Source organism: Cucurbita pepo, chromosome 3 (genome assembly GCF_057944985.1).
Source record: "Cucurbita pepo subsp. pepo isolate OVF chromosome 3, ASM5794498v1, whole genome shotgun sequence".
NCBI classification, from domain to species: domain Eukaryota; kingdom Viridiplantae; phylum Streptophyta; class Magnoliopsida; order Cucurbitales; family Cucurbitaceae; genus Cucurbita; species Cucurbita pepo.
Window position 1 is genome coordinate 17,944,806 of NC_141800.1, and position 26,757 is coordinate 17,971,562.

The 26,757-nt window shown below is 38.3% G+C and overlaps 5 protein-coding genes and 1 long non-coding RNA gene across 16 annotated transcripts; 5 read left to right on the forward strand and 1 right to left on the reverse strand.

Annotated features, from left to right (window-relative positions):
• The first annotated feature begins 791 nt into the window (after window positions 1–791).
• LOC111790686 (putative methyltransferase PMT15) lies at window positions 792–5,326 on the forward strand. The gene is made up of 6 exons (XM_023671700.2): window positions 792–1,809; window positions 3,116–3,326; window positions 3,409–3,706; window positions 3,985–4,377; window positions 4,727–4,804; window positions 4,889–5,326. Exons 1-6 carry the CDS (start codon window positions 1,144–1,146, stop codon window positions 5,142–5,144), a joined length of 1,902 nt encoding a protein of 633 aa, XP_023527468.1. The 5' UTR covers window positions 792–1,143; the 3' UTR covers window positions 5,145–5,326.
• Window positions 2,994–6,106, reverse strand: LOC111790690 (uncharacterized). 4 transcript variants are annotated; one of them, XR_015420287.1, is made up of 6 exons: window positions 5,954–6,090; window positions 5,722–5,867; window positions 4,878–5,100; window positions 4,184–4,354; window positions 3,955–4,085; window positions 2,994–3,770 (listed from the first exon to the last, which is right to left on the reverse strand). It is a non-coding gene; the product is annotated as an uncharacterized LOC111790690 (long non-coding RNA). The 4 variants fall into 4 exon arrangements; XR_015420285.1 differs by having other exon boundaries at window positions 3,056–3,770; window positions 5,722–5,817; window positions 5,954–6,106; XR_002814535.2 differs by having other exon boundaries at window positions 3,056–3,770; window positions 4,184–4,307; window positions 5,722–6,095.
• Window positions 6,107–6,205: 99 nt separating this feature from the next.
• Window positions 6,206–10,435, forward strand: FUS6 (COP9 signalosome complex subunit 1). The gene is made up of 6 exons (XM_023671702.2): window positions 6,206–6,824; window positions 7,032–7,352; window positions 8,284–8,400; window positions 8,499–8,584; window positions 9,005–9,239; window positions 9,920–10,435. Exons 1-6 carry the CDS (start codon window positions 6,411–6,413, stop codon window positions 10,097–10,099), a joined length of 1,353 nt encoding a protein of 450 aa, XP_023527470.2. The 5' UTR covers window positions 6,206–6,410; the 3' UTR covers window positions 10,100–10,435.
• Window positions 10,436–11,320: 885 nt separating this feature from the next.
• Window positions 11,321–16,193, forward strand: LOC111790687 (putative pectin methyltransferase QUA3). Its single transcript, XM_023671701.2, has 7 exons — window positions 11,321–11,999; window positions 13,023–13,226; window positions 13,324–13,534; window positions 13,897–14,158; window positions 14,266–14,640; window positions 15,118–15,213; window positions 15,563–16,193. The coding sequence occupies exons 1-7, from the start codon at window positions 11,577–11,579 to the stop codon at window positions 15,771–15,773; spliced, it is 1,782 nt and encodes a 593-aa protein (XP_023527469.1). The 5' UTR covers window positions 11,321–11,576; the 3' UTR covers window positions 15,774–16,193.
• Window positions 16,194–18,010: 1,817 nt separating this feature from the next.
• Window positions 18,011–23,859, forward strand: LOC111790685 (homeobox-leucine zipper protein ANTHOCYANINLESS 2). 6 transcript variants are annotated; one of them, XR_015420319.1, is made up of 11 exons: window positions 18,011–18,172; window positions 18,258–18,455; window positions 18,563–18,795; window positions 18,907–19,024; window positions 19,105–19,611; window positions 19,892–19,993; window positions 20,074–20,274; window positions 20,338–20,503; window positions 20,574–20,953; window positions 21,264–21,663; window positions 23,722–23,859. XR_015420319.1 is itself a non-coding variant. In XM_087122312.1 (10 exons), exons 2-10 carry the CDS (start codon window positions 18,291–18,293, stop codon window positions 21,609–21,611), a joined length of 2,220 nt encoding a protein of 739 aa, XP_086978438.1. In that variant the 5' UTR covers window positions 18,011–18,172; window positions 18,258–18,290; the 3' UTR covers window positions 21,612–22,254. The 6 variants fall into 6 exon arrangements, 4 of the variants coding, with proteins under 4 accessions (XP_086978438.1, XP_086978439.1, XP_086978441.1 ...); XR_015420320.1 differs by lacking the exon at window positions 23,722–23,859 and adding an exon at window positions 22,270–22,287; XM_087122312.1 differs by lacking the exon at window positions 23,722–23,859 and having other exon boundaries at window positions 21,264–22,254.
• LOC111790689 (E3 ubiquitin-protein ligase At4g11680) lies at window positions 22,337–26,531 on the forward strand. 3 transcript variants are annotated; one of them, XM_087122318.1, is made up of 6 exons: window positions 22,337–22,363; window positions 23,722–24,263; window positions 24,361–24,483; window positions 24,569–24,701; window positions 25,757–25,921; window positions 26,057–26,531. In XM_087122318.1, the coding sequence occupies exons 1-6, from the start codon at window positions 22,352–22,354 to the stop codon at window positions 26,228–26,230; spliced, it is 1,149 nt and encodes a 382-aa protein (XP_086978444.1). In that variant the 5' UTR covers window positions 22,337–22,351; the 3' UTR covers window positions 26,231–26,531. The 3 variants fall into 3 exon arrangements, with proteins under 3 accessions (XP_086978444.1, XP_086978442.1, XP_023527471.2); XM_087122316.1 differs by lacking the exon at window positions 22,337–22,363 and adding an exon at window positions 23,231–23,408 and having other exon boundaries at window positions 23,499–24,263; XM_023671703.2 differs by lacking the exon at window positions 22,337–22,363 and having other exon boundaries at window positions 23,231–24,263.
• Window positions 26,532–26,757: the final 226 nt, after the last annotated feature.

The window sequence follows — 26,757 nt, forward strand, 5'->3', positions numbered from 1 at the left end:
ATTTTTTAAAATTTTGTTACATATTTTCACTTCCCATTAATTAAAAATATATACTTTTTCGATTTTTTATTACATATTTTTAAAAATATATAAAATTTTATTTAAAAAAAACATATTATTTAAAATTTTATTACATATTTTCACTTCCCATTAATTAAAAATATATATTTTTTCGATTTTTTATTACATATTTTTAAAAATATATAAAAATTTTATTTAAAGAAAAACATGTATTTAAAAATTTTATTACATATTTTCACTTCCCATTAATTAAAAATATATATTTTTCGATTTTTTTATTACATATTTTTAAAAATATATAAAAAATTTATTTAAGAAAAACATATTTTCACTTCCCATTAATTAAAAGTATATATACTTTTTATTTTTTGATTACATATTTTTAAAAATATATAAAATTTTTATTAAAAAAACATATTTTTTAAAATTTTATTACATATTTTTAAAATTCTAATAAATTATAAAAATCCCTCAAAAGATTTTTTATCACACAATAATTTAATTAAAATACATATACGATAAAACAAGAAAATTGATGGATTAAATTTGTAATAATTTTAAATATTTAATTTAATTTAATTTTTGGGGAAGGAACAAAATGGATGAATCCAAATTTAAGACGTCGTAATCGAATAATGCGACTATTTATTTATTTTTTTTTAATTTTTTAAAATCTCGAATATCAAGAACAAGAATTTCCATAGGGAATTGGAAAATAAATAAACACAAGAATATTCATATTCTTTTCAGAGAGATTTAATCGAAAATACCAAATTTTGTTCCTAGTAAAAATAAAAAATAAAACCCCCCATTTTTTTCTCTTTATATCTCCGCCGTCCACGGTGGCGCTTCCGCGTGTGTTCCCCATGCGCCGCCACCCTCCCTCTTTCTCTCTCTTGTTCTTGAACGTTCTCAGTCGTCACTCTGCCTTTAAAAAGTCCAAATCCCCACACCCACTTTCTTCAACCCTCTTCTTCTTCTTCAAATCGGCGTTCTTTCTCTCTCTCTCTCTCTTCATTGAAATTAAACCGGCGGAGTTTTTAGAGAGAGAGAGGGAGGAAAGCTCTGTTTTTGTTCGTCTGGTTCTGATACTCTGTTTTCCCCTGTTTCTTGAACTCTTCAATGGCGGTGACCCATTTCCCATTCAAAGCTGGGAGGCTCAATCTCTTTACAATTACTTTGGTCGCGATTCTCTGCGCCGCCTTTTATCTCGTCGGCGTTTGGCAACACTCCGTCGGAAAATCTATTCTGTTCGTCGGCGGGAATTATGGATGTACTACCTCAACCGCCACCTTCCAAACTTCTTCTGAAACCGCCGTTATCGACCTCGATTTCACCGCCCATCACACCGCCGCCGACCTCCAAGTAATCCCAAAGGCGCGTCGCCCTCACCTCCCACCGTGTGACCCGAAGCTCTATGAATACACCCCCTGCGAGGACCGGGAAAGGTCGCTCCAATTCGACAGGGACCGATTGATCTACAGAGAGAGGCACTGCCCGGCCGCCGGAGAGATTCTGAAGTGCCGGATTCCGGCGCCAGTCGGGTATAAACTGCCGTTCTCATGGCCGGAGAGCCGGGATTTCGCCTGGTTTTCGAATGTTCCGCATAAGGAATTGACGGTGGAGAAGAAGAATCAGAACTGGGTCCGGTTCGAGAAGGACCGGTTTAGATTTCCCGGCGGTGGCACCATGTTCCCTCGAGGCGCCAACGCCTATATCGACGATATCGGGAAATTGATCAATCTCGCCGACGGGTCCATCAGAACCGCCGTTGACACCGGCTGTGGGGTACGTAACTATTTCTAACCGGCCTGTCTCAAAATTCATTGAATTTAATTTTTTTATTGTGAAAATAACCGGAAATTGACCTCTTTCCATAGATTTTGAAAAATCCCATAAAAGAGAATAAATAAGACTTTTCCTCTAATTATGAAAAAAATTATAAATTCAAATATGGAGTCTTATATAAATAGGATAACGACCAATAAGAAAATGACTTTTTTTTTTTAATTATTATTTTTTTAAATTACACCATAATTATTCTTATTTGTTGTTTTTTTTTTCTGCCTCTTCCAGTCTATCAGTATTGACTGGACCGAGGGTTAAATTGTAATTTGACATGATATTTTTTTATTTTTATTTTTTGTAACTAGTTTGAGTCTTAAGAGATAATAGATGTAAGGTTTGGGGTCAGTTAAGAGTGTCACCGACAAATAAGAAAGTGCCACGCATGTGATGAGATGGATATAGGATATATACGGGAAAATATTTATGAATAATTGTTTATTTTAATTAGTTTTAGATAATTTTAATTAATAATGAAAAATGGGTAAAAATTAGGGGCAACTTTATATTTACGTATTGGTGTACACATGGATGCATGTGATTGTAGCTAATGGATATCAATTTTTAGCTTATCTAATATTAGGAATTAAATAATAGTGAATTTTAAAAAATATCTTGAAAGTTTGTTAATAAAAATATCTTTTTTTTTTTTTGGACCCTTGCTGATTAATGTAATATCAACATGAAAAGGCTTATAGATATAATTTATGTTTGTGTACTTTTTCAATAAATACAATAGAAATAAATAAATAAATAAATATATAATATATATACACACATATATATATATATATATATATATATATATATATATATATATATATATATATATATATATATATATATATATATATCTACTTTATATCTAAAGTGAATTAGGAATTTTAAACCTCAATTATTGGATGAAATTTTGGTGAGGTTCATGAATTTTGATCCGAATTCGGCCGAAATTCATGTAATCGATAACTTACCTAAATCACGATCTTTTTAGTTAGAGATTTACGTTCATTCACGTACTTGTAAAGATTTAAAATTTCTGTGTTTATTAATAAGTTGTAATATTATTGTTTATCTCTCAAGCATTTATATTTCAAGTGACTTGGAACGAAAATTTTAACCCCATACTATTTTTGTTTCAATTACTACTTCTTTCCATTAAAGATTTGGATGAATTTCTATTAACAATGGATACAAAATCATTAAGAGAGTTATTGTATTGAGAAACAAAGATTTGATGTTGTTTGGTAAGGTGGCGAGTTGGGGGGCATACTTATTGTCAAGGAACATAGTGACAATGTCATTTGCACCTAGAGACACTCATGAAGCACAAGTTCAATTCGCACTCGAGCGTGGAGTTCCCGCTTTGATCGGAGTTCTTGCTTCCATCCGACTCCCTTATCCATCTCGAGCTTTTGACATGGCTCACTGTTCTCGCTGCCTCATTCCCTGGGCTCAATCTGGTATCTTTCTACTTCTTTCTTCCAAGTACTATCCCCTGCATTCTCATTTTAATTCAAACTATGCATCTTTTGTGTGGAGCAGATGGTATGTACCTGATTGAAGTCGATAGAATTCTAAGACCTGGAGGCTACTGGGTCCTCTCCGGGCCGCCGATAAACTGGGAAAGTCACTGGAAAGGTTGGGAAAGAACGGCCGAAGATCTCCAAGACGAGCAGTCGAAAATCGAGGCTGTGGCTAAAAGCCTTTGCTGGAAAAAGTTGAAGCAGAAGGGTGATATTGCTATTTGGCAAAAACCAACCAACCATATTCACTGTAAGAAGAATCGAAAGGTCTTCAAATTCCCCAACTTTTGCCAGGGACAGAACCCCGACACGGCATGGTTCGTAAACTGTTTTGTCTCGATTCTTCTTTTTCAAGAGATATTCAAAGATAAAAGGCATAGTCTGCAAGTGATACCAAAACCAAAGTGATTGAAAAGTTTGATATCCAAAAAGATGCTCAAGGGGTTGAGCTCTTTGCTTCTTTCACCAGCTATTTCTTTATTCTAAGCTTGGTTTTCTTGCCAAGAATCAGCAGAAATCTATCCCTACTGAGAACAGTTTCCACCTTTTTTGTCATAATATTTACCTCATTTTTACACTTGTCGTCTAAGTGCAGGTACACAAAAATGGAGCCTTGCTTGACGCCACTTCCTGAAGTGTCGGACATAAAAGAAACAGCTGGTGGGCAGCTGCTCAATTGGCCAGAGAGACTGACTTCTGTTCCACCAAGAATAAGCAGTGGGAGTTTAAAGCAAATCACAGCACAAAACTTCACTGAAAATACAGAATTATGGAGAAAGAGAGTAGCATATTACAAGGCCTTGGACAACCAGCTTGCTGAGCCTGGGAGGTACCGCAATTTGCTTGACATGAACTCATTCTTGGGTGGCTTTGCAGCTGCCCTTGTTGACGATCCTCTGTGGGTCATGAACATCGTCCCTGTCGAAGCAGATTTTAACACCCTTGGAGTCATCTACGAACGAGGACTAATCGGAACATATCAAAATTGGTATGTAGAATTAAAATACAACCAAGCAAGATGTAGCTTAGCCTATTATTATAACAACCCAAGTCCACCGTTAGTAGATATTTTCCTCTTTGGATTTCCCTCAAGGTTTTAAAACGCGTATGAATAGTGTGCCAGCAAGGACACAAGGGGGTAGATTGTGAGGCCCCATGGAGAGGGGAACAAAACATTCCTTATAAGGGTGTGGAAACCTCTTCCTAATAGAGGCTTTTTAAAACCTTGAGAGGAAGCCCATAAGGGAAAGTCCAAAGAGGACAACATCTGCTAGCCGTGGGTTTGGGTTGTTACAATTATATTCACTTTGATTTGAAAACGCCAATTGATCTTTTAGGTGTGAGGCAATGTCAACTTATCCTCGAACATATGACTTCATCCATGGTGATTCGGTCTTCAGTATGTACAAGGACAGGTAAATTAGACTATGCATATTACAAAGTTCTTTCATAAAGTGCTCGGAAACTAACTCAGTGAGAAAATTATACCTGTGTTGCAGATGTGAAATGGAGGATATTCTGCTAGAGATGGACAGGATTCTGCGGCCACAGGGCAGCGTGATCCTCAGAGACGACGTGGATGTGTTGGTGAAGGTCAAGAACATCGCAGAGGCTATGCAATGGGAATGCAGAATCGCAGACCATGAGAAAGGACCCCATCATAGAGAAAAGGTATTGGTTGCAACCAAGCAGTATTGGACTGCACCTGCATCTGAAGAAGAAAATCAAGAAAAGCAAACATCTTCTGAAAACTAGCAGTGCCCCAATGTTTTGATTCAAAGTTCTCTTTTTCCTTCCTAATCTTTGGGGTCAATAACTCAGTTATAAATTCATTTTTTTGTTTCATTACCCATTTTTTTGCGAAGGGCGTTTGAATTTTGATGAAATTGTTGGTGCTGACCCAATAACTAATAAACAGTCTGTATTATGCTTACAAATGGCCCCCAAGATCATCACATTCACATACACATTTGAAGTGTACATTTTACCACGAGCTAGAAATGGCACAATTTTCGATATCAAGTGCAAAACTCAAACGTTGAAATTCTTTTTTATGGCAAACAATGAAGGAAATGAGTACAAAAATTTGTATCAAAATTTTCCTAACAGGATCATGGACCAAATAACTTGCCAGATCTGACATAGAATCATCTATTAAGAACCATAATTAAGATCACTCAAAAAGCCCCTTGTTCTAAGAATTCTCGTTTCTGTTGGCCAATCCACACACCAATAGTTTTCAACTACTCATATACATAAACTAGATTGAGCTAGAGCACCTGTTGGCCACCTATCTATTCAATTCAAAAGTGGTCGGTGGAAGATATTATACCATATTAACTCCACCAACAAGGCTTCTTGCTTGCCGGTGAGGCCGAGATCTCTCAACATCATCGAGCCATCTTCAACTCCTTCGATATGGCCTTGCCTAATCATCAAGAATTAGGTGCGAAACTCGGATCAATCATTCGGATGTTACTGTGAATGTGTTCATTCAGTACTTTGAATGCTAAAATTTCATCAACAATCAGTAAAAGTACATGTCGTGGTTGAAATTTGAAAACCTGAAAATAAAAACGACAAACCAACACAAAATTCAAGTGCTGCAGTGTTACTCCAACGGAGAGTGGACCTCGAGCTTACGCATGGCGAGAGACTCGGAAGCGCCGGTGATTCTCATGAAGGTTTCGACCGCTTCTTGATTCGGCAACGCCTTCGAAATAAATTGATAATTTTATAGGTTAAAATTGAGATGAGATTTAAGGATGAAACGACGTCGTTATAGAACACGTGAGACTATCGCATCGCACGTGGCATCCGAACTCCCCGTCTCTCCCCCGTCCGATGGGCTGTCGGGAGAGTAGAAATTTTGCTGCTACATAAGCGAGAGACTGACACACACCTACAAGCGTTCTTCCGTAGCAAGTACGGTCGCTTTCTTCCCTCTCAGGAAACCCTAATTCTCCATCCCCAAATTCCATTTCTCCTCTGAATTCTCCCGATTTCGATATTCCCATCGATATGCAAGGCGAAGACGAGCCCTCGAGCAGCGCAACAATGGTCGAAGACGAGATCTACGCCAACGGAACCAGCGCCGACGACCAGAAGCGCAATAGACCCATTATAACCGGCGAGCAGCTCGACATTGAAGCCTATGCCAGTCTCTATTCGGGTCGCACCAAGATCACTCGTCTCATATTCATTGCCGACCACTGCGGCGCCGACACCAATCAGACGATGCAGCTCGAGGCGCTTCGGATGGCGTACGACGAGATTAAGAAGGGGGAGAACACTCTGTTGTTCAGGGAAGTCGTGACGAAGATCGACGGTAGGTTGGGGCCTGACTATGGGATGGATGCCACTTGGTGTGAAATGATCGAGCGGAGGGCTGAACAGAGGAAGGATAAGCTCGAGAATGAACTCAACGCGTATAGGGTACATTACGTTTGATTTAGATTCTCGCACATCCTTTTTAGGATAATTTGTTGTGGTTCTCATGTCAATGAAGCAATGCTCGAATTGAATTTACCTCCTAAAAAGTGGAAACAACTCGTTTGAAAATCTGGATATTGTGTAATTAGCTACTTCTTCAGGAACTTGTGGTTGCCATCTTTAATTTGTTGGCATTGTTACTTTCTGCAGACCAATTTGATAAAAGAAAGTTTAAGGATGGGATACAATGATTTTGGAGATTTTTATTATGCTCACGGTGCACTTGGCGATGCTTTTAAGAGTTATGTTCGTACGCGCGATTATTGTACTACGTCAAAGCATATCATTCATATGTGCATGAGCGCAATTCTTGTCAGCATAGAGATGGGCCAATTTACACATGTCACGAGTTATGCCAGCAAAGCTGAACAGACACCAGAGGCCCTAGATGCAATTACTAGCGCAAAGCTTCGCTGTGCTGCAGGATTAGCTCACTTGGAAGTAAAAAAGTACAAACTTGCTGCTCGCAAGGTTTGTTTGCTTGTGCTCATTATGATCCAGTAGTTTGGTTCGAATTGTATTGATTGTCTTAAAACTTCCTTTCTTCGAAGATACAGTCGCATATGATCATGCTCTTATCATTTGAATCGTGTATTATTTTATAAGTCGTGTTTGTGTACGATGGTCTAGAGTAAAAAACAACTTGATCATCATAGGATCCAATAGTTTGGTTCGAACTGTATTGATTGTCTTAAAACTTCCTTTCTTCGAAGATACAGTCACATATGATCATGCTCTTATCATTTGGATCGTGTATTAGTTTATAAGTTGTGTCTGTGTACGATGGTCTAGAGTAAAAAACAACTTGATCATCATAGGATCCAGTAGTTTGGTTCGAATTGTATTGATTGTCTTAAAACTTCCTTTCTTTGAAGTTGCAATATACAGTCGCATATGATCATGCTCTTATCATTTGAATCATGTATTATTTTATAAGTTGTGTTTGTGTATGATGGTCTAGAGTAAAAAAGACAACATGATCATCGTAGGCTTTCTTTATTTTATAAGTTGTGTTTGTGTATGATGGTCTAGAGTAAAAAAGACAACATGATCATCGTAGGCTTTCTTTGTTGTATCGCCTCATATCTAATCTATATTTGCATTTGTGTTCTGCTAAATGTCTATATTGTTAGAATGGCTCTGATACCATGTTAGATGAACACGACTCTCCACAATGGTATGATATTGTCCACTTTGAGCATAAGCTCTCGTGGCTTTGCTTTGGGCTTCCCCAAAAGGCCTCATACCAATGGAGAGAGTATTCTTTGATTATAAACCCATGATCATTCCCTAAATTAGCCGATGTGGGACTATCATCATCCAACATATATTAATGTCGATTGTGGTGTTGAGGGACTCTTTCTTACATTCTGATTAGGTGATTCTTTGCTATATTTTGCAGTTTTTGGAGACAGGTCCTGAATTAGGAAGCCATTACAACGAAGTGATTGCACCCCAAGATGTTGCAACGTATGGCGGTCTTTGTGCACTTGCAACTTTTGACCGCTCAGAGCTAAAGGCACATATTTGTTTCTATTTCCTGCTAATCATGTTCCCTATGGAATGAAAGGCAAGTGACTTGCTGATGTTTCTGACTATTTTTCTTTAATCTGGCAGTCCAAAGTTATAGACAATGTCAACTTTCGAAATTTCTTAGAGTTGGTTCCTGTAGTCCGAGAGCTGATCAATGATTTCTACTCAAGGTTTGTGGAGTTCTTATACATTGTGATAAGTAGTAGCACTAATATTGTTATAATTTTCTATCTCTAGCCTTAGGTACATGAATCTATCTTTTCACGTATACAAATTTTAACTTGGATCGGACATGGTTCAGACATGGTTCTAAATATTCACATAAATTAAATTTAACGACAGGCGAATGTCTTTTTTGAACCATTGAGTTCTTCGAGTTAACATATTACTTCAGATATGAAGCTTTCTTGTTAATATTTTTTGTTGGTGATAATCGAGTGAGTTTTGAATATATCATATGTTTTATCAATTGGTTATAAGAATTAACTTGCATGCTCTGATGCTCCTCTATGACCTACTAGTACAGTAAAAGATTTTTTCCTTTTTTTTTTTTTGTGTGTGTGTGATGAAATATTGAATTTTCTTTGCAGCCGTTATGCATCATGCCTGGACTACCTGGGGAATCTTAAGCCTAGCTTATTGCTTGACATTCATTTACATGACCATGTCGAGACACTCTACGATCAAATACGCCACAAGGCTCTCATCCAATACACACTCCCATTTGTGTCTGTTGATCTCCGCATGATGGCTGATGCTTTTAAAACAAGTGTTGCTGGTCTTGAGAAAGAGCTCGAAACACTAATCACTAATAACCAAATCCAGGTTTCTTTCGGACTATCCTTCATTAGTTTGTTACTTTTTCGAAATGCTTTATGAGGGTTGGATGAATTTACAGTCCGAAAAATAATTTATCATGTGGCATTGGAGCTATTCCACTGGTTGCTGTGTTCTTGTAACTCTTAACGTGTAACTAGACTCGTGTGTGCATGTGATCAATGAAAAATGCATGCCTTTAGCTACTTCAACAGTTGCAAATTCTCATGATAGTAACTAGTCTTAGCCCCTACCCCCACAAATCATGCAACTGAACTGATTATTGATTAACTGGGATCAAATTCATCTTCGCCGTTGAACCTAGCCCTTGCGGTTGGATGAAACGAGCAGTCTTCGTGTTAGACCTACCTAAATCCCAATCAACCATGTCTTGTGCCTTTCCTAACCCTTTTTTTATCTGATCTTCTTCTCCCTCACCACTGCCTAGGGTGTTTTTTTTATCTATGCCTCTAGATGACGTTCTTTGTGTAGTAGACTTTCTTTTATTTTCTAAACTATTATTCTTTTGTTGTGCATACCGATCATATTGGTCCCAGTTTTTTACCCAATGAATTGGATTTTAGATTTTTGTGAGGCATTGAACTACATTGGACCAATTCAAACCGATGTAACTGTTTCAACTCGAGCTCTTTGTTACTATTTATCAATTGTGCCAATCATGTTTGCAGGCAAGAATCGACTCGCACAACAAAATTCTTTATGCTCGGCATGCGGATCAGCGGAATGCAACCTTCCAAAGGGTTTTACAGACAGGGAGCGACTTCGATCGTGAAATCCGATCGATGCTACTGAGAGCAAATCTGATCAAGCACGACTATAACCAACGAGGAGGATCTAGGAAAATTTGATCTGTTCGGTTTGAATCTGGGCTGGAAGCTTTTCTTCTTCACTGGCTTTTTATTTTATTGTTAGCCATGAGAGGTTGCATAGAGTGGAGACATATATTAAAATTGGAAGTGGCATATGAGGTGAATTGTTAGAAGCAAGGCGATACAAAATTGAGGCAAGAATTACACATTATTGCTTGCTGGCTGCTGGTTTTGTAAATACTGATTGATTTTTCTCAGTTGCAGTTATTGATTCTTCCAGTTTTTCCTTACCCATTCGGATTCCAGGGAAACATGCTTCTTTTCTTTGGCTCTGAGTTGAATATGCAAAGTAATAAGAACATCTTTATTGTTGCCTTTTAGAATTGTTAATTAAGGGTTCAAGTGGTCGGTTTAATGTCGGCGTAGTAAGATCAAGTACGTGGTTGTTTCATAAGAATAATTGATATAACCCCTGGCTCATTGCTAGTACTATATAAGAGGAAGGTGGGAATGACATTAAGGACCGGGGGGTGGGGGTCCCTAACCTAATGTGGCAACGGGTTCAAGCCGCAGAGAACCGTAGCACGGGGGGACGTCTAATCCTGTTGTCGCCGCAAAGCTGGCTAATTATACATAGCAGGCTTGAAGATCCATACACAGCTGGCTTGAAGATCTTTGGTTCTAGAAGTCACTTGAGTCTGAACGCTATGTGCCATCAACACTACACTATGTATGTAGGTACTATGCAGGTGAGACATCAATCGGTCCTAGAAATAGTGGCAACGACGCAAGGAGTTAACAACCAAATATACCTAGGGTTGCTTCCAACACCACACTATGTATGTAGGTACCTATGCTGGTGAGACATCAATCGGTCCTAGAAACAGCGGCAACGACGCAAGGAGTTAACAATCAAATGTACTTAGGGATCAACAGGTAACTCCTTGTATCAATAGGGATCGAGGGCACAGAACTCCTTGTATCAATAGGAATCGAGGGGACAAAACGTGCATTGATTTTAGAAGTAAATGTTTATGAATTTAATTTGTATTTATGGACCAAAAACATTAAATTTAATAATAATTCATCAACATTAAGCAAAATTCAAACCTGAATATAATTTAATTGGTTAGTTAAAAAAAAAAAAAAAGAAAAAAAAATCAATTTAATGGCGGATTAAAAAATTTCCCGCTCGTTAATTTACTTTTATCTCCCACATAATATCATTATTAAGTACTAATACGTGTTAGGAAAATCATCGGCCATTAAATATTGAGGTAAGAGTAAGACCTTTGTTCAGAAGCGTGGAAGCTCCAAGAGAGCGAGATTCGAGTGTGGATACCCACTCCAAGCTGAGCCTTAATCTTCCTCTTCAATTACTTTCAATCTTATTCAATCTCAACTTTGTTTTCTGTGTTTTTTCTAGCTCAATTTGAGCTACAACTTTCCATTTCCAGTTCCCGCGAGCTTTGTTCGTCAGATGTTTGATTGATATCAGATCCAGATTGCTGCAACCATGGGTCACGTTAACTTGCCGGCTTCCAAGAGAAACGGACGGCAATGGCGACTCCTTGATATTGTTTCTGCGGCGATTTTTGGTTTGGTGTTTTTGTTCTTTCTTCTCGTTTTCACTCGGCTTGGTGACTCGCTTGCTGCTTCTGGCCGACAGACTTTGCTGCTTTCTAATGCCGATCCACGGCAGCGTCAGCGGATTATTGAGCTGGTTGAGGCAGGGCAGAAGCAGGCTATTGAAGCCTGTCCTGCCGACGCTGTGGATCACATGCCTTGTGAGGATCCGAGGCGAAATAGCCAATTGAGTAGGGAGATGAACTACTATAGGGAGCGACATTGCCCGCCCCCCGATGAGACGCCGCTCTGCTTAATTCCACCGCCTGATGAGTATAAGATACCTGTACAATGGCCGGAGAGCTTGCACAAGGTGCGCAGCTTTCTCTAATCATTGCTTTGTTCGAAAATTTATGAAATCTTTAGTTCTATGATTCTTGCTTATCAACGAGTTGTAACTTCCGTTTCTTAGACTAGAGATGTACAATGGCTCTTTCTGAGTATGTTTTGGTAGAATTTTGTTGGCTCTTACCGAAGTGGAGATTGAGAACCGAAAACTAGTTGCAATTTCCATGGCATAATTAGCATATTGTGTGCAATCTCTGTTCCCATGGAGTGTAAACGACTTAAGTAGGCCAGTTATGAATTAGCAACAAGTTGCATATGAACTGTGGAGTGGTTGGTAGTGGAGGTAACCGGGTGAAGACTTCTGAACTAGTAAAAAGATTGAGAGCCAGCTGAATTTTGCATCTTATGTTAGGTTGTTAATGTTCCTTGAGTACTTAGAATCTTTTCTCTTGGTTCCAAGAACTCGTCTCTGATTTATATTATACGTGGGAGGAGATCGAGGTTGACTAGAACAAGATCCTCCAGATCGTGAAGCATGTACGGGTGTATGTGTGACTTGTTCAATCTATGGATTGACACTAAAGAAAGTCTCTACTGCTAGTTTTTCCTATTTATTTTTCCCACAAACTCAGATCTTGATTATATGATCTTGAAGTGGATTAATATCTGTAAATATAAAGTTTCAGAGAAAAGAAAAGGAAATTGAGAAATGAATTAATGACTAATGTTACAAGATATAGATTATGACTGGTTTCAGGCAACTTTAATTATACTTATCTTTGAGAAGAAATAATATTGAACCTTTCAATGAAGAAGAAAGCTTCAGTTAAATTTTCTTATGGTCCCAGAGTATTGTTCCTTACCATTAGCTTATTTCTCTTTGTTTGACTGTAATAATGTGCACAAATAACTTCCCACCACCAGCATGCTAAAAGAAAAAGAAAACTCATTTGCTTCTAAGTGGCACCTTGGTGCAGAGTGTAGTATCGAGTTCACATCAATGCTTATGTCAATTTATAAGTATCGCTTGTCTACACGCACTGTGCAGATATGGCACAGCAACATGCCTCACAATAAGATTGCAGACAGGAAAGGACATCAAGGATGGATGAAACAGGAAGGCCCATATTTCATTTTTCCAGGCGGTGGTACCATGTTTCCAGATGGTGCAGTGCAATATATTGAGAAACTTGGACAATACATTCCTATAAAGGGTGGCACTCTGAGGACTGCCCTTGATATGGGCTGTGGGGTAATAGCAATCCTTTTTTCCTTACTGCCCCATATCGAAATTCTGTTTACAGTTTTAAATTTTGATATAGAGATCACAAATTTGATGATCTTTGTAGGTTGCTAGTTTTGGTGGGTATATGCTTGCCGAGGACATTCTGACTGTGTCTTTTGCTCCAAGAGACTCCCATAAAGCACAGATACAATTTGCCTTGGAAAGAGGCGTTCCAGCATTTGTTGCTATGCTTGGAACTCAGAAACTCCCCTTTCCAGCATTCTCGTTTGATTTGGTGCATTGTTCACGTTGTTTAATTCCATTTACTGCATACAGTGAGTTTTAATGATCTTAATCAGCTTGAATTAAATCTAGCTTGATTGTGTTTTTGTGAGCTCGTAGGGGATGTTAATGTCTTCTTTTTATAATAATCACTGGATGATGAAAAATTACTATTTTGTTTCAGGAAAGATAAACCCATATTACATGATATAAAAATATTCAGATTCTTTTGTTTTCATTTTATAATTGATTTAGATAACGAGGAATTGGAGCTCCCCTAGAATACTTCAGTTGTTTATAGATTGGCTTTTAAACATGAAGTTGATAACTCACTATTTTTCTCGACTCTTCTTTCTTTACCAACAACATTACAATGTGGAGATTTTTCTTCTAATCATAAAATTTGGTTTTGCAGATGCTACTTATTTTATCGAAGTTGATCGCTTACTTCGCCCAGGGGGGTTTTTGGTCATATCTGGACCTCCTGTACAATGGCCCAAACAAGACAAGGAGTGGTCAGATCTTCAGAGTGTTGCAAGAGCATTATGTTATGAGTTAATTGCTGTGGATGGAAATACCGTCATCTGGAAAAAGCCTGCTAGAGATTCATGTTTTCCTAATCAAAATGAATTTGGTCTTGGGTTGTGCAGTGAATCTGATGATCCAAATCGTGCATGGTAATTACTGTTAGAAATCCCGTTTTGAACTTGACTTATTGGTGTATGGAAAACTCGTAATAATCCATAAATAAGTGGATCTTTGATATGAATTTGTATTTTTGCAGGTATGTGAAATTAAATAGATGTGTTAGCTGGATGTCTTCTGCCAAGGAAGAGCTCTCCGTTGGGACAATTCCAAAATGGCCAGATAGGCTAGCAAAAACTCCTCCAAGAGCTGGATTTGTGAAAAATGGTCTTGACGTGTTCGAGGCCGACTCTCGGCGGTGGGAAAGGAGGGTTTCTTATTACAAAAAATCTTTAAAACTGAAGCTGGGGACCCCAGCAGTACGCAATGTGATGGATATGAATGGCTTTTTTGGAGGCTTTGCTGCCGCCATAAAATCTGACCCAGTTTGGGTGATGAATGTTGTTCCTTCTCACAAGGCACCCACTTTGGCTGCAATATATGACAGAGGCTTAATTGGAGTCTACCATGACTGGTGAGTTTCGAATTGCTTGCTTTAATTCTTTATCGTGGTCCTGCTGCTGTTAATTTTCCTTGTCCATCTTCACTAGCACCAGTGTGAAAACACTCGCACTCTTTATTAACACCAATCGAAAAGAAATTACAAAACACTCTGTAGAAACTACTGCACTCTCTGCTTTGTATTTCTTTCCGGATGAAAACATACGTAAGGTGGAGGGAATCTCAATCTTTATTCTTAAAATACCTAAATCATTTTACTAAAATAAGTATACAATGGGCTCATACAATTATTGGACTTGACCCTATTGAGCTAGCGATGATATTACAATTATTGGACTTGAGTCCGAAGCGATGATATTTTAACATTTTCTAGTGGAAGTAGTCAAGTTTGTTTACTTCTTTTTGAGAGGAGGCCAATATGCAGGTACCCTGACAACTAGGGAGTATCAAATGCATTGTTTATAGGTGCAATAACATTTGATGGTTTCAGGTGCGAGCCTTTCTCAACATATCCGCGTTCCTATGATTTTATCCACGTATCTGGAATTGAATCACTCGTTATATATCCAGGTTCCGACAAGAACAGGTACGTATTGTTATTTTCAACCATGAATATATTCTTTGTTTGCATCTTCTCAGTTATTTCACATTCTGCTGCTTCATTTTTTCCCTTGTCTTTTACCTCTAAGTTCGTTTATCAGTCCAAACCTTGAAAACGAATGGCTTTGGCACAAAAACCAAGAACAGGATATTAACATTATATTAATTCTAATATCCAAAGCTAATCCGAAGAATAGTATTGAAATATTTAGAGGTTTATTTTAAGTGAGCTTTTACTTGAAGTTTTTGAATATCATGTTATAATTAAGCTTAGAATGAAGAATATAGAGCTTTATAATCAATCCAAGTAAAGTGAATATTTTGGCTCCTTGTAGATGCAACCTTGTTGATCTAATGGTCGAAATGGACCGCATCTTACGTCCAGAAGGAACAGTAGTGATTAGGGACCATCCTGAAGTTATCGAAAGGGTAATCCGCATAGCTCAAGCGATAAGATGGACTGCCACGATACACGAAAAAGAACCTGGATCACAAGCAAGAGAGAACATTCTTGTCGCAACCAAAAGCTTTTGGAAGCTACCTTGAACATAGAAATGATATGGTTATCGTAGTGATGCAGATATTCCTTTTTGGATGCATATTTTAAGTCAATATAGTAAGTGAAAGATTAGAAGATGAAGAAAAGAAGAAAGAAATGGATATATTGTTGGTTCTAGTTCTGAAAATTCCAAAGGTTAGCAGCTAATCTGATCGCCATTGCCAACTTCTTGTATTTGCTATATTTTTTCCTTCTGCAGTAACTTTATTTATAGGGCTTTTGGTAACATAAAGTTATGTGTTCTTTTACGGTGGGAAATGGAGGCAATCCAAATAAAGAATTCACATATGGGGTGTTTTTAAATTCACCTGGTATGTTTCTTTATTCCCTTTTATCATGTACGTGTATAATTACCATACTGCCCTTTACGATCCTATTTTGATTCATAAACTTTCCTGTTTATTTCATTCTGATCTGTTGATGATTATTGGAAGAGGGGTCCCACATTGGCTAACTAAGCGTCGATCATGAGTTTATAAGTAAGGAATACATCTTCATTGGTATGAGGTTTTTTGGGAAAACCAAAGGAAAAGCTACGAGAGTTTATGCTCAAAGTGGACAATATCATACCATTCATTCTGGAGGTCGTGATTTCTAATATGATCCTTGCCTCATTTTTTGTTCATTAATGTTGCATAAAATTTTTGTTTGATAAAAATTTGGCAGAGAACTATAGAGCTTTGACAGTGGGGAATGAATGGATGATTGGCTTAAGGTATGTCCATTTTAATGTTCTATTGATTCATACAAAAACGCCTTCTTTAGCAACTTTTCCAAAATGACGGGTTTTATTTAGGTGAAATTACAAGTTTAGTCCCTCAACTTTCTCGTTTATGTTTATTTAGTCTCTGTACAAATATTTTAAAAATAGAAAATTGATACGAAACATCTTCTTTAATAACTTTTCCAATGGGATACTAGAAAATGATAATTTTATTTACGATGAAATTATAAGTTTAGTCCAACTTTCTCATTTGCGTCTATTTAGTCCTTGTACTTTAAAATATATCTAATAAGTTCCTCAACTTATAATTGTGTCTCGGTCCTATAATATTTATAAATTTTTTAATAAACTAATCTAATAAATATAAAAAATTCATTTTATGTCTAACGGGATCTTAAATGTTTGATTTTGTGCTTTATATGTCCATGAGTTTTTAAAAAACGTCGAATAAATCCAGACACAAAATTAAACGTTTGAGAACGACATTTCTTAAAATTATTTATTTATTTAAATGTAAATAATTTCTCCCTCCCCATGCCATGTTGCTGTCCTTCATACCTTAGATCTGGTACAACCTTTTTTATAAAGGGAAGGATTGGCCAAAGTATGGGCTTTAACTTAACTTACCATTCTCTCTCTCTAGATATATATATATATAGATAATAATAATAATAATTACAAAGGTTATTAGTGAAAAAAGGTTAAACAAATAATAATAATAATAAAAAAATCTGTATGCTCCAATGACAAATCATGAGAATTAATTACACCTTTTGTTTATTTATTGAATTTTACATTAAAAGTTTATTATTTAAACTTTCTCATTAACATATTTTAAAAGAATTATATTTATTGCAAGCCAATATTTATTTATACCTCCAAATTAAGTGAACATTCATTTATTTGAAATTTGAGTTTGAATTTTTATATTTATTGTACTAAAAAAAATATATTACTATCATGAACTGAATTTGTAATTTAAATAATAAAGTACCGTTACAAAGCAAATCTTTACAATGCTCCTAAACGTCTTTCACACACGTTCGTTTTTATCAATTAACCTCTCAACGGGTTAAGGAAGGGTATTCACATGACTAGATAACCGGTTTAGACTGCCCAATCCAAACGTAAAAGTTGGTTTATATATATATTTTTTTTCAGTTGGGTTAGGTTGAATTTAAAAAAAAATTGGGGTTAATTCACGGATTGACTTCTTTTTTTTTTCCTGTTGCAACCCGACCCAACTTTTAAAAATTTGATATTCAAGCTTAGATTTAAATTATTAACATAATATATGCGAAGCTGGACAAGTTATAAATGATATCATAGTTAGACTAGAGACAGCAGCGAGAATAGTAAGAGGTATATTGTGAGATTGAATGAGACGACATTTTACAGGGAGATGGTGACTTGAACTGTAATTCTTTTTTTACACTGCAAAAATTACAGACTGAGAGAGAGAGAGAGAGAGAGAAGAAGAAGAAAGAAAGAAAGGCTTCAAATACTCCACATCTCTCTCTCTCTCTCTCCCTTTATCCATTTTCTCCCAATTTTAGGGTTTCTCTTTCTTCTTCCTCAAGCTTTTTCCCTCCCCCTTCCATGCACGCTTCGCCATTGTTCTCCTCCAACAGAAGACAATCACTCCATTCCCAATCATAATGGGTTGCCTAACTCTTCTTTCCATTTCCTTCTTCTTCTTCGTCTTCTTTTTATGATTATTTATTGATCTCTTCTTCTTCTTCTTCAGTTCACGGCCTCGATCTGAATTTCCGCTTTCTTCATGAGTTCCGCACCACGATTCGACTCTAGTGGTGCTCACGGCGGCGGCATCGGCGGTGGACACGCCACTCTTATGGCCTCCGGTGCAATTGCTCACCCACGTCTTGTTACTCAGTCTTCTTTCTCCAAATCCATGTTCTCTTCCCCTAGACTCTCTCTCGCTCTTGTACTGTTCTTTCCTTTTTTTTTTTTTTTTTTTTTTTTTTTTTTTTTGCTAAATCTTTCTTTTCAAATCTGTATTTCGAGTTTTCGTCTGATTTTCTTTTTGTTTAGACTAATATCGATGGTTTCGGCGCCGGGGAGATGATTTCGGCGGATGCTGGTTTTGAGGAGAATGTGAGGAGGAGGAGAAGAGAGGAAGAGGCCACGGACAGCAGATCTGGTAGTGATAACATGGACGGCGGCGGCGGTTCTGGCGACGATCTGGACGCCGCTGTCGGCGATAATCCTAGGAAGAAGAAACGGTACCACCGTCACACTCCGCAACAAATCCAAGAACTCGAAGCGTAAGATTAAAACTCTTGTTCGATTCATAGAGATGTTTTTCCTTTTTTGTTTGATAGTTTCAGCGACTGAATTCAAATGACTTTGAGAAATTACGCTTTGATTTGATTCAGTATGTTCAAGGAGTGTCCTCATCCTGATGAGAAACAAAGATTGGAGCTCAGTAGAAGACTGTCTTTAGAAATAAAACAAGTTAAATTCTGGTTTCAAAATCGTCGAACTCAAATGAAGGTCAGAAAAAACCCCCAAATCAGTAGCACAAAACGTTCCTGGTTGTTTTCAATTCCATTTCTGATTGAGAAAATTTACAGACGCAACTGGAACGCCATGAAAACACATTACTAAGACACGAGAACGAGAAGCTCCGAACAGAGAACATGGCGATTCGAGAGGCGATGAGAAGCCCAATCTGCTCAAACTGCGGCGGACCGGCTATCATCGGAGAAATCTCCTTAGAAGAACAGCAACTCCGAATCGAAAACGCGCGATTGAAGGACGAATTGGACCGGGTGTGCGCTCTAGCCGGAAAATTCGTGGGAAGGCCGGTTCCAGTATCACCGCCATTGGAGGAATATGGAGGTGGAATGATGATGATGGAGAGATGCGTGTATTTGGAAATGGCCTTGGCGGCCATGGATGAGCTTGTGAAAATGGCGAACGGGGAAGAACCACTGTGGATTGGAGAAAAACTGAACGAAGAAGAATATTCGAGAATGTTCAGCGGCGGTTGTTTTGGTGGTTTCGTTTCTGAAGCTTCCAGAGAATCCGCTCTCCTCTTCCTCCACTCTTCTGCTCTCCTCGACACTCTAATGGAGGCTGTGAGTTCACCCACCCCCCTCTCTAAACCCTATATTTAATGAAATTACGATATTACCCTTCACCTTTCGTAAAAATTACAGTAAAACCAAACCGGTTCGAGTTCAACTCAACTCGGTTGGGTGATTTCAGTCTTCATTACAAAAACCGAAAATCAGGTTTAGCGGTCTAATTAGTTAAAGCTTAGCATTGTATAAGTAAGCTCTAATTAGCTTTATTAATTAAAATTTGATGTACGGATTATATTATTATTTACGCTATTGTTAATGTTTGCACAAATAGAACCGGTGGGTGGAGATGTTTCCGAACTTGATTGCGACGGCGACCACCACCGACGTAATCTCCGGCGGAATGGGAGGAACCCGAAACGGCGCTCTTCAATTGGTAATTGATTATTTATAATTTGGTATGTGATTTAAGTATAATTTAAATAATTAATAATTGTATGTAAAACACGAATCTAGATGCATGCGGAGCTTCAAATTCTGTCTCCCATGGTTCCGGTGAGACAATTAAATTTCCTCCGCTTCTGCAAGCAGCATGCCGAAGGCGTTTGGGCGGTTGTTGACGTCTCCATCGATCCAATTACCGATACTTCCTCTCCGCCGTGCCGGAGACTCCCCTCCGGCTGCCTCATCCACGACATGCCCAATGGCTACTCCAAGGTTGTCATTTTTACAACCAAATTCCTTTATTTTGATTCGTTATTCTGAAAATGGTTATATTAGGTTACTTGGGTTGAGCATTCTGAATACGATGAAAGCCAAATCCATGAGCTGTACCGACCCCTCGTCCGCTCCGGCCTTGGGTTTGGCGCGCGACGGTGGATCGCCACCCTCCAGCGCCAATCTGAAGCCCTCGCCACCCTCCTCTCCTCCCCATCTGACCATTCCGGTAAATATTGGAGTTTTCTCTTTTTTTCCCTTTTTCGGTTGAGAGTTATAATGAATTGTTTTGTTTATAGGGATATCCGCCGACGGACGGCGGAACATGGTGAAGCTAGCACAGCGGATGACAGCAAATTTCTGCACAGGAGTATGCGCATCAACGGTGTACAAATGGAACAAGCTGAACACGGGCAATAACAATGTTGGAGAGGATGTGAAAGTGATGACAAGGAAGAGCGTGGAGGATCCAGGGGAGCCGCCAGGGACGGTGCTGAGTGCAGCAACGTCGGTGTGGGTGGCGGCGACAGCAGAGAGAGTGTTTGAGTTTCTTCGTGATGAGCGGCTGAGGAGCGAATGGGACATTCTGTCCAACGGCGGCCCCATGCAGGAAATGCTCCATATCCCCAAAGCCCATCACCATCACCATGCCAACGCCGTCTCTCTCCTCCGTGCCACCGTATTTTCTCTCTCTACCCTTTTGAAAATTCAAATAATAAATTTCATAATTCCAACCCCACTAATGGGGTATGATCATCAGAAGAAGAAAAAAAAGTTTTAAAAAAATCTTGACGAATATAGAATTTGGAACTATCTATGGCGACAGAATTCAGAATTTAGAAATATCTGTGCTCCTCCAGCCTTTTGATCTGACTCTTGAAATCATATCATCATCGTTTTAATTTTTTTTTTTAAAAAAATTCTTACAAAAAGTCAAAGCCTCAGGCCAGTTTGTCAGATTTTCTGACACAAGATTTCTTTTCTTCCAGCAGTCTCTAAATCCAAACCAGAGCAGTATGCTGATTCTGCAAGAGACCTGTTCCGATGCATCTGGGTCGCTTGTAGTGTACGCGCCGGTGGATATTCCGGCAATGCAGGTGGTGATGAACGGCGGAGACTCGGCCTACGTGGCTCTACTGCCGTCGGGGTTCGCGGTGGTACCGGCGGCGGAGGATTGTGGCGGTGGGAGCCTGTTGACGGTGGCGTTTCAGATATTGGTGAACAGTTTACCGACGGATAAGCTGACGGTGGAGTCGGTGGAGACAGTGAATAATCTGATATCGTGTACGGTGCAGAAAATTAAAACCGCTCTCCGGTGTCACGAGCTTTCCACGTGACCGTCCAGAGTATCACTTGGATTTGGACCCGACGGAAACGGACTCTGCTACGGTTAGGATTTTACCTTTCTGACCTTGAAGTTTGTGTAAGTTTTTCTTTTCCCCTAAATTACAAAAAAAAAAAAAAAAAAAAAAAAAAAAAAAAAACCCTAAATTTTGACTTTTTATTTTAAAAAATATTATTATTCTTTCAAAATTATTATATTATTCTTATACTTTGTCTAAACGTTTCAAAGCTATTTACGAAGGAATTCTTTGAAATTTTGAACGAAAATTTGGACGTAAAATAGTGACCGAGTTCCAATTTTCGTCTAATATCAAAGAATTTCTACCCTAACAATAGTTTTGAAAGTTTTACGAAGGGTGAAAGGATATTATTTTCAATTTTAAAAGAATAAAAATATTTTTTAAATAAAAGACAAAGTTTATGATTTAGCTTTGTAATTTAGTTTTTTTTTTTTAATTAATTAAATTGTTTATTATTATTTAAGTGGTGGGTGTGGTGAGCAAAATGTTGGGGTAGTATTGAGTCAAGAACGAACAGCTAGTGCATTGAGTTTGACTTAGTCAGCGGGTTCGGGTATTGACTCGGGTCGACCCTCGTGTTGACTCATTTCTCTCTAATTATGAAATTCTTTTTCTCAATTTATTTGTATAGATAATTTGAATGGATCGAACTGGAGGGCATAAAGGTAAATAGGCTTGGAAGATGAAAAGATATAATAGAAGTTATAAAACAAATGGTAGAGAAGGTAGGTAACGAGATGAGATTATAAATTATAATGTTGTTGGGAGGTGGTGGAGAGAGGTGGCGGTGGGGCCGGCGAGGGGCGTAAGCTGGATGTGGCGGAGGTGGCGGTGGGGCCGCCGTGGGGTGTGCATGTGAATCCCAGCAGCATTTAATGCCTGCTCTGCCCTTCGGACAAACCCCTCACCCTCTCATTTAATGCCCCTAACTTTTCATTTACTATAGCTTATCCAATACTCCTCTGCCACGTGTATCTTTAGAGAGAGAAAATACTATCAACATTGAGGAGAGAGATTATTTGCTAATTTTAGATTTTAATTTTCTGTTTAAAATTTGAAAAAACATTTAAATTTAATAAATTTTTACTTTTAATTTTATATTTAATATATTAACAAGTCCTAGCAAATTGGGCTTTTTATTCCTTGTAATTTAGTAAATAAATTTTATATTATGGTCTCAAATTTTATATATTATGTCTATATTTAATTATTTAAAAAATTCAAATAAATGTTGAAACTGTATCCACGTATGGTTTATTATTATTTAGGCCCGACTTGATAATTATTTATATTTTATTTATTTTTTTTTAAATAAAGTTTATGATATGTTCAATGCTTTAAAAAATCAAACCAATTTTTGCAAACTAGTTTTAAAATTTTTATTTTATTTTTTGACTTTGAAATTTAAATATGTTTTTTTTAGTTAATGTGACAATATTACCAAAAAAAAAAAAAAAAAACATAATTTTTAAATACAGAAAATCAAAATTGTTATTAAAAAAAAAAAAAAAAGCTTAAATTAAATAATTAAACCACTCCCCTGGTTTGTTTTTATTTATTTTTATTTTTTCAGATTTATCAGATTTCCGCTGTAATTTAAAATTTTAATTTCCACCATTTTTTTGTTGTTCATCCGCGTTGACTGAAAACTGACAATTGGTTTTTCGTATAACTAACCGCGGATGATTTCCAAATTCTCATGATTTTCGTGCAAAGTTGTCTTCGTTTCTGTCGCATTTCGTCACCGTTTCGTTCTTGAAAAACCTCTCTGTAAGTTCCTCAATCCCTCCAATCAATTCCGTTCCGATTTCCAACTCTGACAGATTCTTCATCTTCTCCCAATTTTCTCTGCGGTCCCAGTTCCTTCTTCGTTCTTGATCTGTCGAACCCGGAATTTCAGATTCCCTTCATTCTGATTGTTCAGGATAAGTTCAATTTGATTCGTTTCGCAAAACCCCTTTCTCTTCCTCTTCTGAATGATATATTTGGAGTTTTGTGATTGCATGCCCTAATTTTCGCCCTGAAAGTAGAAAGTTCGTCGTTCGAAGTTCTAATCGCTAGGATGCGTAATTCGATCCCACAGCCTTCTTCTCCCATCCGTGCGGTGGATAATTCGCCTCTGCTCGCGCACTCCGTCGCCGATGGCCTTTTCCGTTCGCGAGGGTTTATTCGCCATTCGCCTCAACCTCTTCGCGGAGCGGTTCGTCTTCTCCGCCGTGCAAGTGGCCGGCAGATGATGCTTCGAGAATCCTCCGTTCGTGTCCGCGAGAACGCCGCGGAGCAGCTGGAGGAGCGCCAGAGCGATTGGGCGTACTCAAAGCCGATTATCCTTTTGGACCTTCTATGGAACTTGGCCTTCGTCGCCATTAGTTTCACTGTCATAGGGCTCAGCACGAGTGAAAAACCTTCAGTGCCGCTCAGATTTTGGATCATTGGATATGCTATGCAGTGTATAATTCACATGTCCTGTGTAGCTACAGAGTATAAGCGGCGGCGCTCAACAAGAGAGCTCGTCGGATCGGACCGTAGCGGTGGCTGGACGAGCAGCGAGGATTCAAATTCGATATCTGGAAGCGATGGCGATGATTATGCGACCGAGCTCACTGTGAATGACGATGAACCGAGGTAAATGCAATGATCATTTGCCATTTTCAGTGTACTGAGCTATAAGGGTGTCTAATTATCAATCTAGCTTTAACTGTTTTCTTTACATTTTGGATAGCAATCTTGTGAAGCATATTGAGTCTGCAAATACCATGTTCTCTTTCATTTGGTGGCTGTTGGGCTTTTATTGGGTAACTGCTGGAGGCCAAGAATTGATAGATGATTCACCTCAGCTATACTGGTCTGGTTTCTTAATTCTCAAACCAATGGTCTTTCTAACTCTCTGTTTGTTCGTTTTCTTATGGATTTGCTCGTTTATGTTGCAGGCTTTGTATTACATTCCTTGCTTTCGACGTCGTATTTGTTCTGATTTGTGTTGCCATTGCTTGTCTTGTTGGTGTTGCAATTTGCTGCTGTCTGCCTTGCATAATTGCCATCTTGTATGCGGTTACCGATCAGGTCGTTTTCATATGCTTTGGTTCGATCTTCTGGTTTTAGTTCATTGTTTCTTTGACTCAGCTTGTTGTAAATGTTCATAATACTATTGGGTGTTGTTGTTTATAGATGAAACATTTGCTTGTATATAGCGTTTTAAGAGGGACTATCGTGAATTCTTGTTAATTATCAATGGAAATGTGAGATCCCACGTCGGTTGGAGAATGGAACGAACTTCCTGGGGGGGTGGATTGTGAGATCTCACATCGGTTGGAGAGAAGAACGAAACATTCCTTATAAGGGTGTGGAAACCTCTCCCTAGTAGACGCATTTTAAAACTTTGAGAGAAATTCCGGAAGGAAAAGCCCAAAGAGGACAATATCTGCTAGCGGTGGGCTTGAGCTGTTACAAATGGTATCAAAGCCAGACACTGGGCGGTGTGTCAACAAGGACGCTGGTTCCCAAAGGGGGTGGATTGTGAGATCCCACATCGGTTGGAGGGGGGAACGAACTCGTTGGGCCTCCAAGAGGGTGGAGTGTAAGATCCCATATCGGTTGGAGAGGAGAATGAAACATTCATTACAAGGGTGTGGAAACCTCTCCTTAGTTGACGCGTTTTAAAACCGTGAAGCTGACGGCAATCCGAAACCAGCCAAAGCGGACAACATCTACTAACTGTGGGCTTGGGCTTGGGCTTGGGCTTGGGCTGTTACAGGAAAGCTAGTTGATGCTCGAATATGTTCCAATTCGGATTCACTCTCTCATGTCTGAACTATCAATTTAGTGTTTGTATATCTGGTCATCTAGTGTAGAGTCTTTCACTTCTTGTCGTCACAAGTAAATGTTTTTGTTCTGTCGTGTGTTGGTTCGGGAAGCCAGTCAGTATTCGATCGATAAAGCGATCACATAGGTTCTGTTGGAGTTATTTTCGGGTTATGCTCCGGCGTTACAGTGTAGTCTAGGATGGAGAATGATCTTGCAGATATTATCTGCTTAACATTTTATAATTGGCATACATGGTGTGCTTAATTGTTGCTATTATGAACTCACTCTGTTTCATTTCTGTCCACAACAATCAGGAAGGAGCTACTAAGGAAGAGATCGAACGCTTACCGAAGTACAAATTTAACAGAACGGATGATGTCGAGAAAGTGAATGGTGATCTTCAAGAATCTACCGGAGGAATGATGACTAAATGTGACACTGATGCACCGACAGAGCGTTTTCTTCGCTCGGAGGATTCTGTAAGTTTTTCAAATACTGTTCTTCAAATACTGCATGATTCTTTCATAAAACTGCTCCATTATGGTAATTGATGGAGCAGACATTGAAATCAAACAAGTTTCTTCCTTTTTCCTAACAAAAAATGTTATGATCAGGAGTGTTGCATCTGCCTCTCTGCTTACGAAAACGGAACCGAGCTACGAGAACTTCCCTGTAACCACCATTTTCACTGCAACTGCATCGACAAATGGTTGCACATGAATGCTACCTGCCCTCTCTGCAAGTTCAACATCTTGACGCCGAACGGTTCCGGTAGCGAAGAAGTGTGACGATGTGTACGAGCCATGAAACACAGACACCAAACTTAAAATCGTCATGTTTTGGCTTTGACGGGCAGTGAAAGTAGGGACCATATTTGAAAGGATCCTCCAGGTGAAGAGAGTTTGTTCGGAAGCTGCTGCTTTTGTGTAGTTCATGTTCGTACGTGTGTATATATATATATATATATATATATGCGTGTGTGTATGTGTGTTATTAGGCTAAAAACAAATGTTGAGTTTTTGTTCCAAGTCTTGTAAACTGTTGTAATGACAATGCTACATACTCAATACTCACATATCTATATCTATATATATATATATATAAAGAATGTAGCGACCAACTTTCTGCATACGTACTGGTCGTCGATCAAAGACGTTATTTAACACTAAAAGTTTATAATTAAGTTTGTGTATGCTTAATTCCAATTATTGAAGTAAGTTTACTACACTTTCATAATCTTAAAAATTGTCTCATGGACAATTTTGAAGGCAATCGATTTACTATGCAATCTCTATTGCATATCCTAACAAGGCTT

Excerpts from the sequence above, each read along its gene's own strand:
- FUS6 (XM_023671702.2), top strand. The coding sequence starts at position 6,411 with ATGCAAGGCGAAGACGAGCCCTCGAGCAGCGCAACAATGGTCGAAGAC. Across the intron at positions 6,825-7,031 it reads ATGAACTCAACGCGTATAGG|ACCAATTTGATAAAAGAAAG; the intron begins GTACATTACGTT and ends TACTTTCTGCAG. Across the intron at positions 8,585-9,004 it reads ATCAATGATTTCTACTCAAG|CCGTTATGCATCATGCCTGG; the intron begins GTTTGTGGAGTT and ends TTTTCTTTGCAG.
- LOC111790689 (XM_023671703.2), top strand. The coding sequence starts at position 23,701 with ATGCGTAATTCGATCCCACAGCCTTCTTCTCCCATCCGTGCGGTGGAT. Across the intron at positions 24,264-24,360 it reads GTGAATGACGATGAACCGAG|CAATCTTGTGAAGCATATTG; the intron begins GTAAATGCAATG and ends CATTTTGGATAG. Across the intron at positions 24,702-25,756 it reads TGTATGCGGTTACCGATCAG|GAAGGAGCTACTAAGGAAGA; the intron begins GTCGTTTTCATA and ends CACAACAATCAG.
- LOC111790687 (XM_023671701.2), top strand. The coding sequence starts at position 11,577 with ATGGGTCACGTTAACTTGCCGGCTTCCAAGAGAAACGGACGGCAATGG. Across the intron at positions 12,000-13,022 it reads GGCCGGAGAGCTTGCACAAG|ATATGGCACAGCAACATGCC; the intron begins GTGCGCAGCTTT and ends CGCACTGTGCAG. Across the intron at positions 13,535-13,896 it reads AATTCCATTTACTGCATACA|ATGCTACTTATTTTATCGAA; the intron begins GTGAGTTTTAAT and ends TTGGTTTTGCAG.
- LOC111790685 (XM_087122312.1), top strand. The coding sequence starts at position 18,291 with ATGAGTTCCGCACCACGATTCGACTCTAGTGGTGCTCACGGCGGCGGC. Across the intron at positions 19,612-19,891 it reads TCGACACTCTAATGGAGGCT|AACCGGTGGGTGGAGATGTT; the intron begins GTGAGTTCACCC and ends TTGCACAAATAG. Across the intron at positions 20,275-20,337 it reads TGCCCAATGGCTACTCCAAG|GTTACTTGGGTTGAGCATTC; the intron begins GTTGTCATTTTT and ends TGGTTATATTAG.
- LOC111790686 (XM_023671700.2), top strand. The coding sequence starts at position 1,144 with ATGGCGGTGACCCATTTCCCATTCAAAGCTGGGAGGCTCAATCTCTTT. Across the intron at positions 3,707-3,984 it reads CAGAACCCCGACACGGCATG|GTACACAAAAATGGAGCCTT; the intron begins GTTCGTAAACTG and ends GTCTAAGTGCAG. Across the intron at positions 4,378-4,726 it reads ATCGGAACATATCAAAATTG|GTGTGAGGCAATGTCAACTT; the intron begins GTATGTAGAATT and ends TTGATCTTTTAG.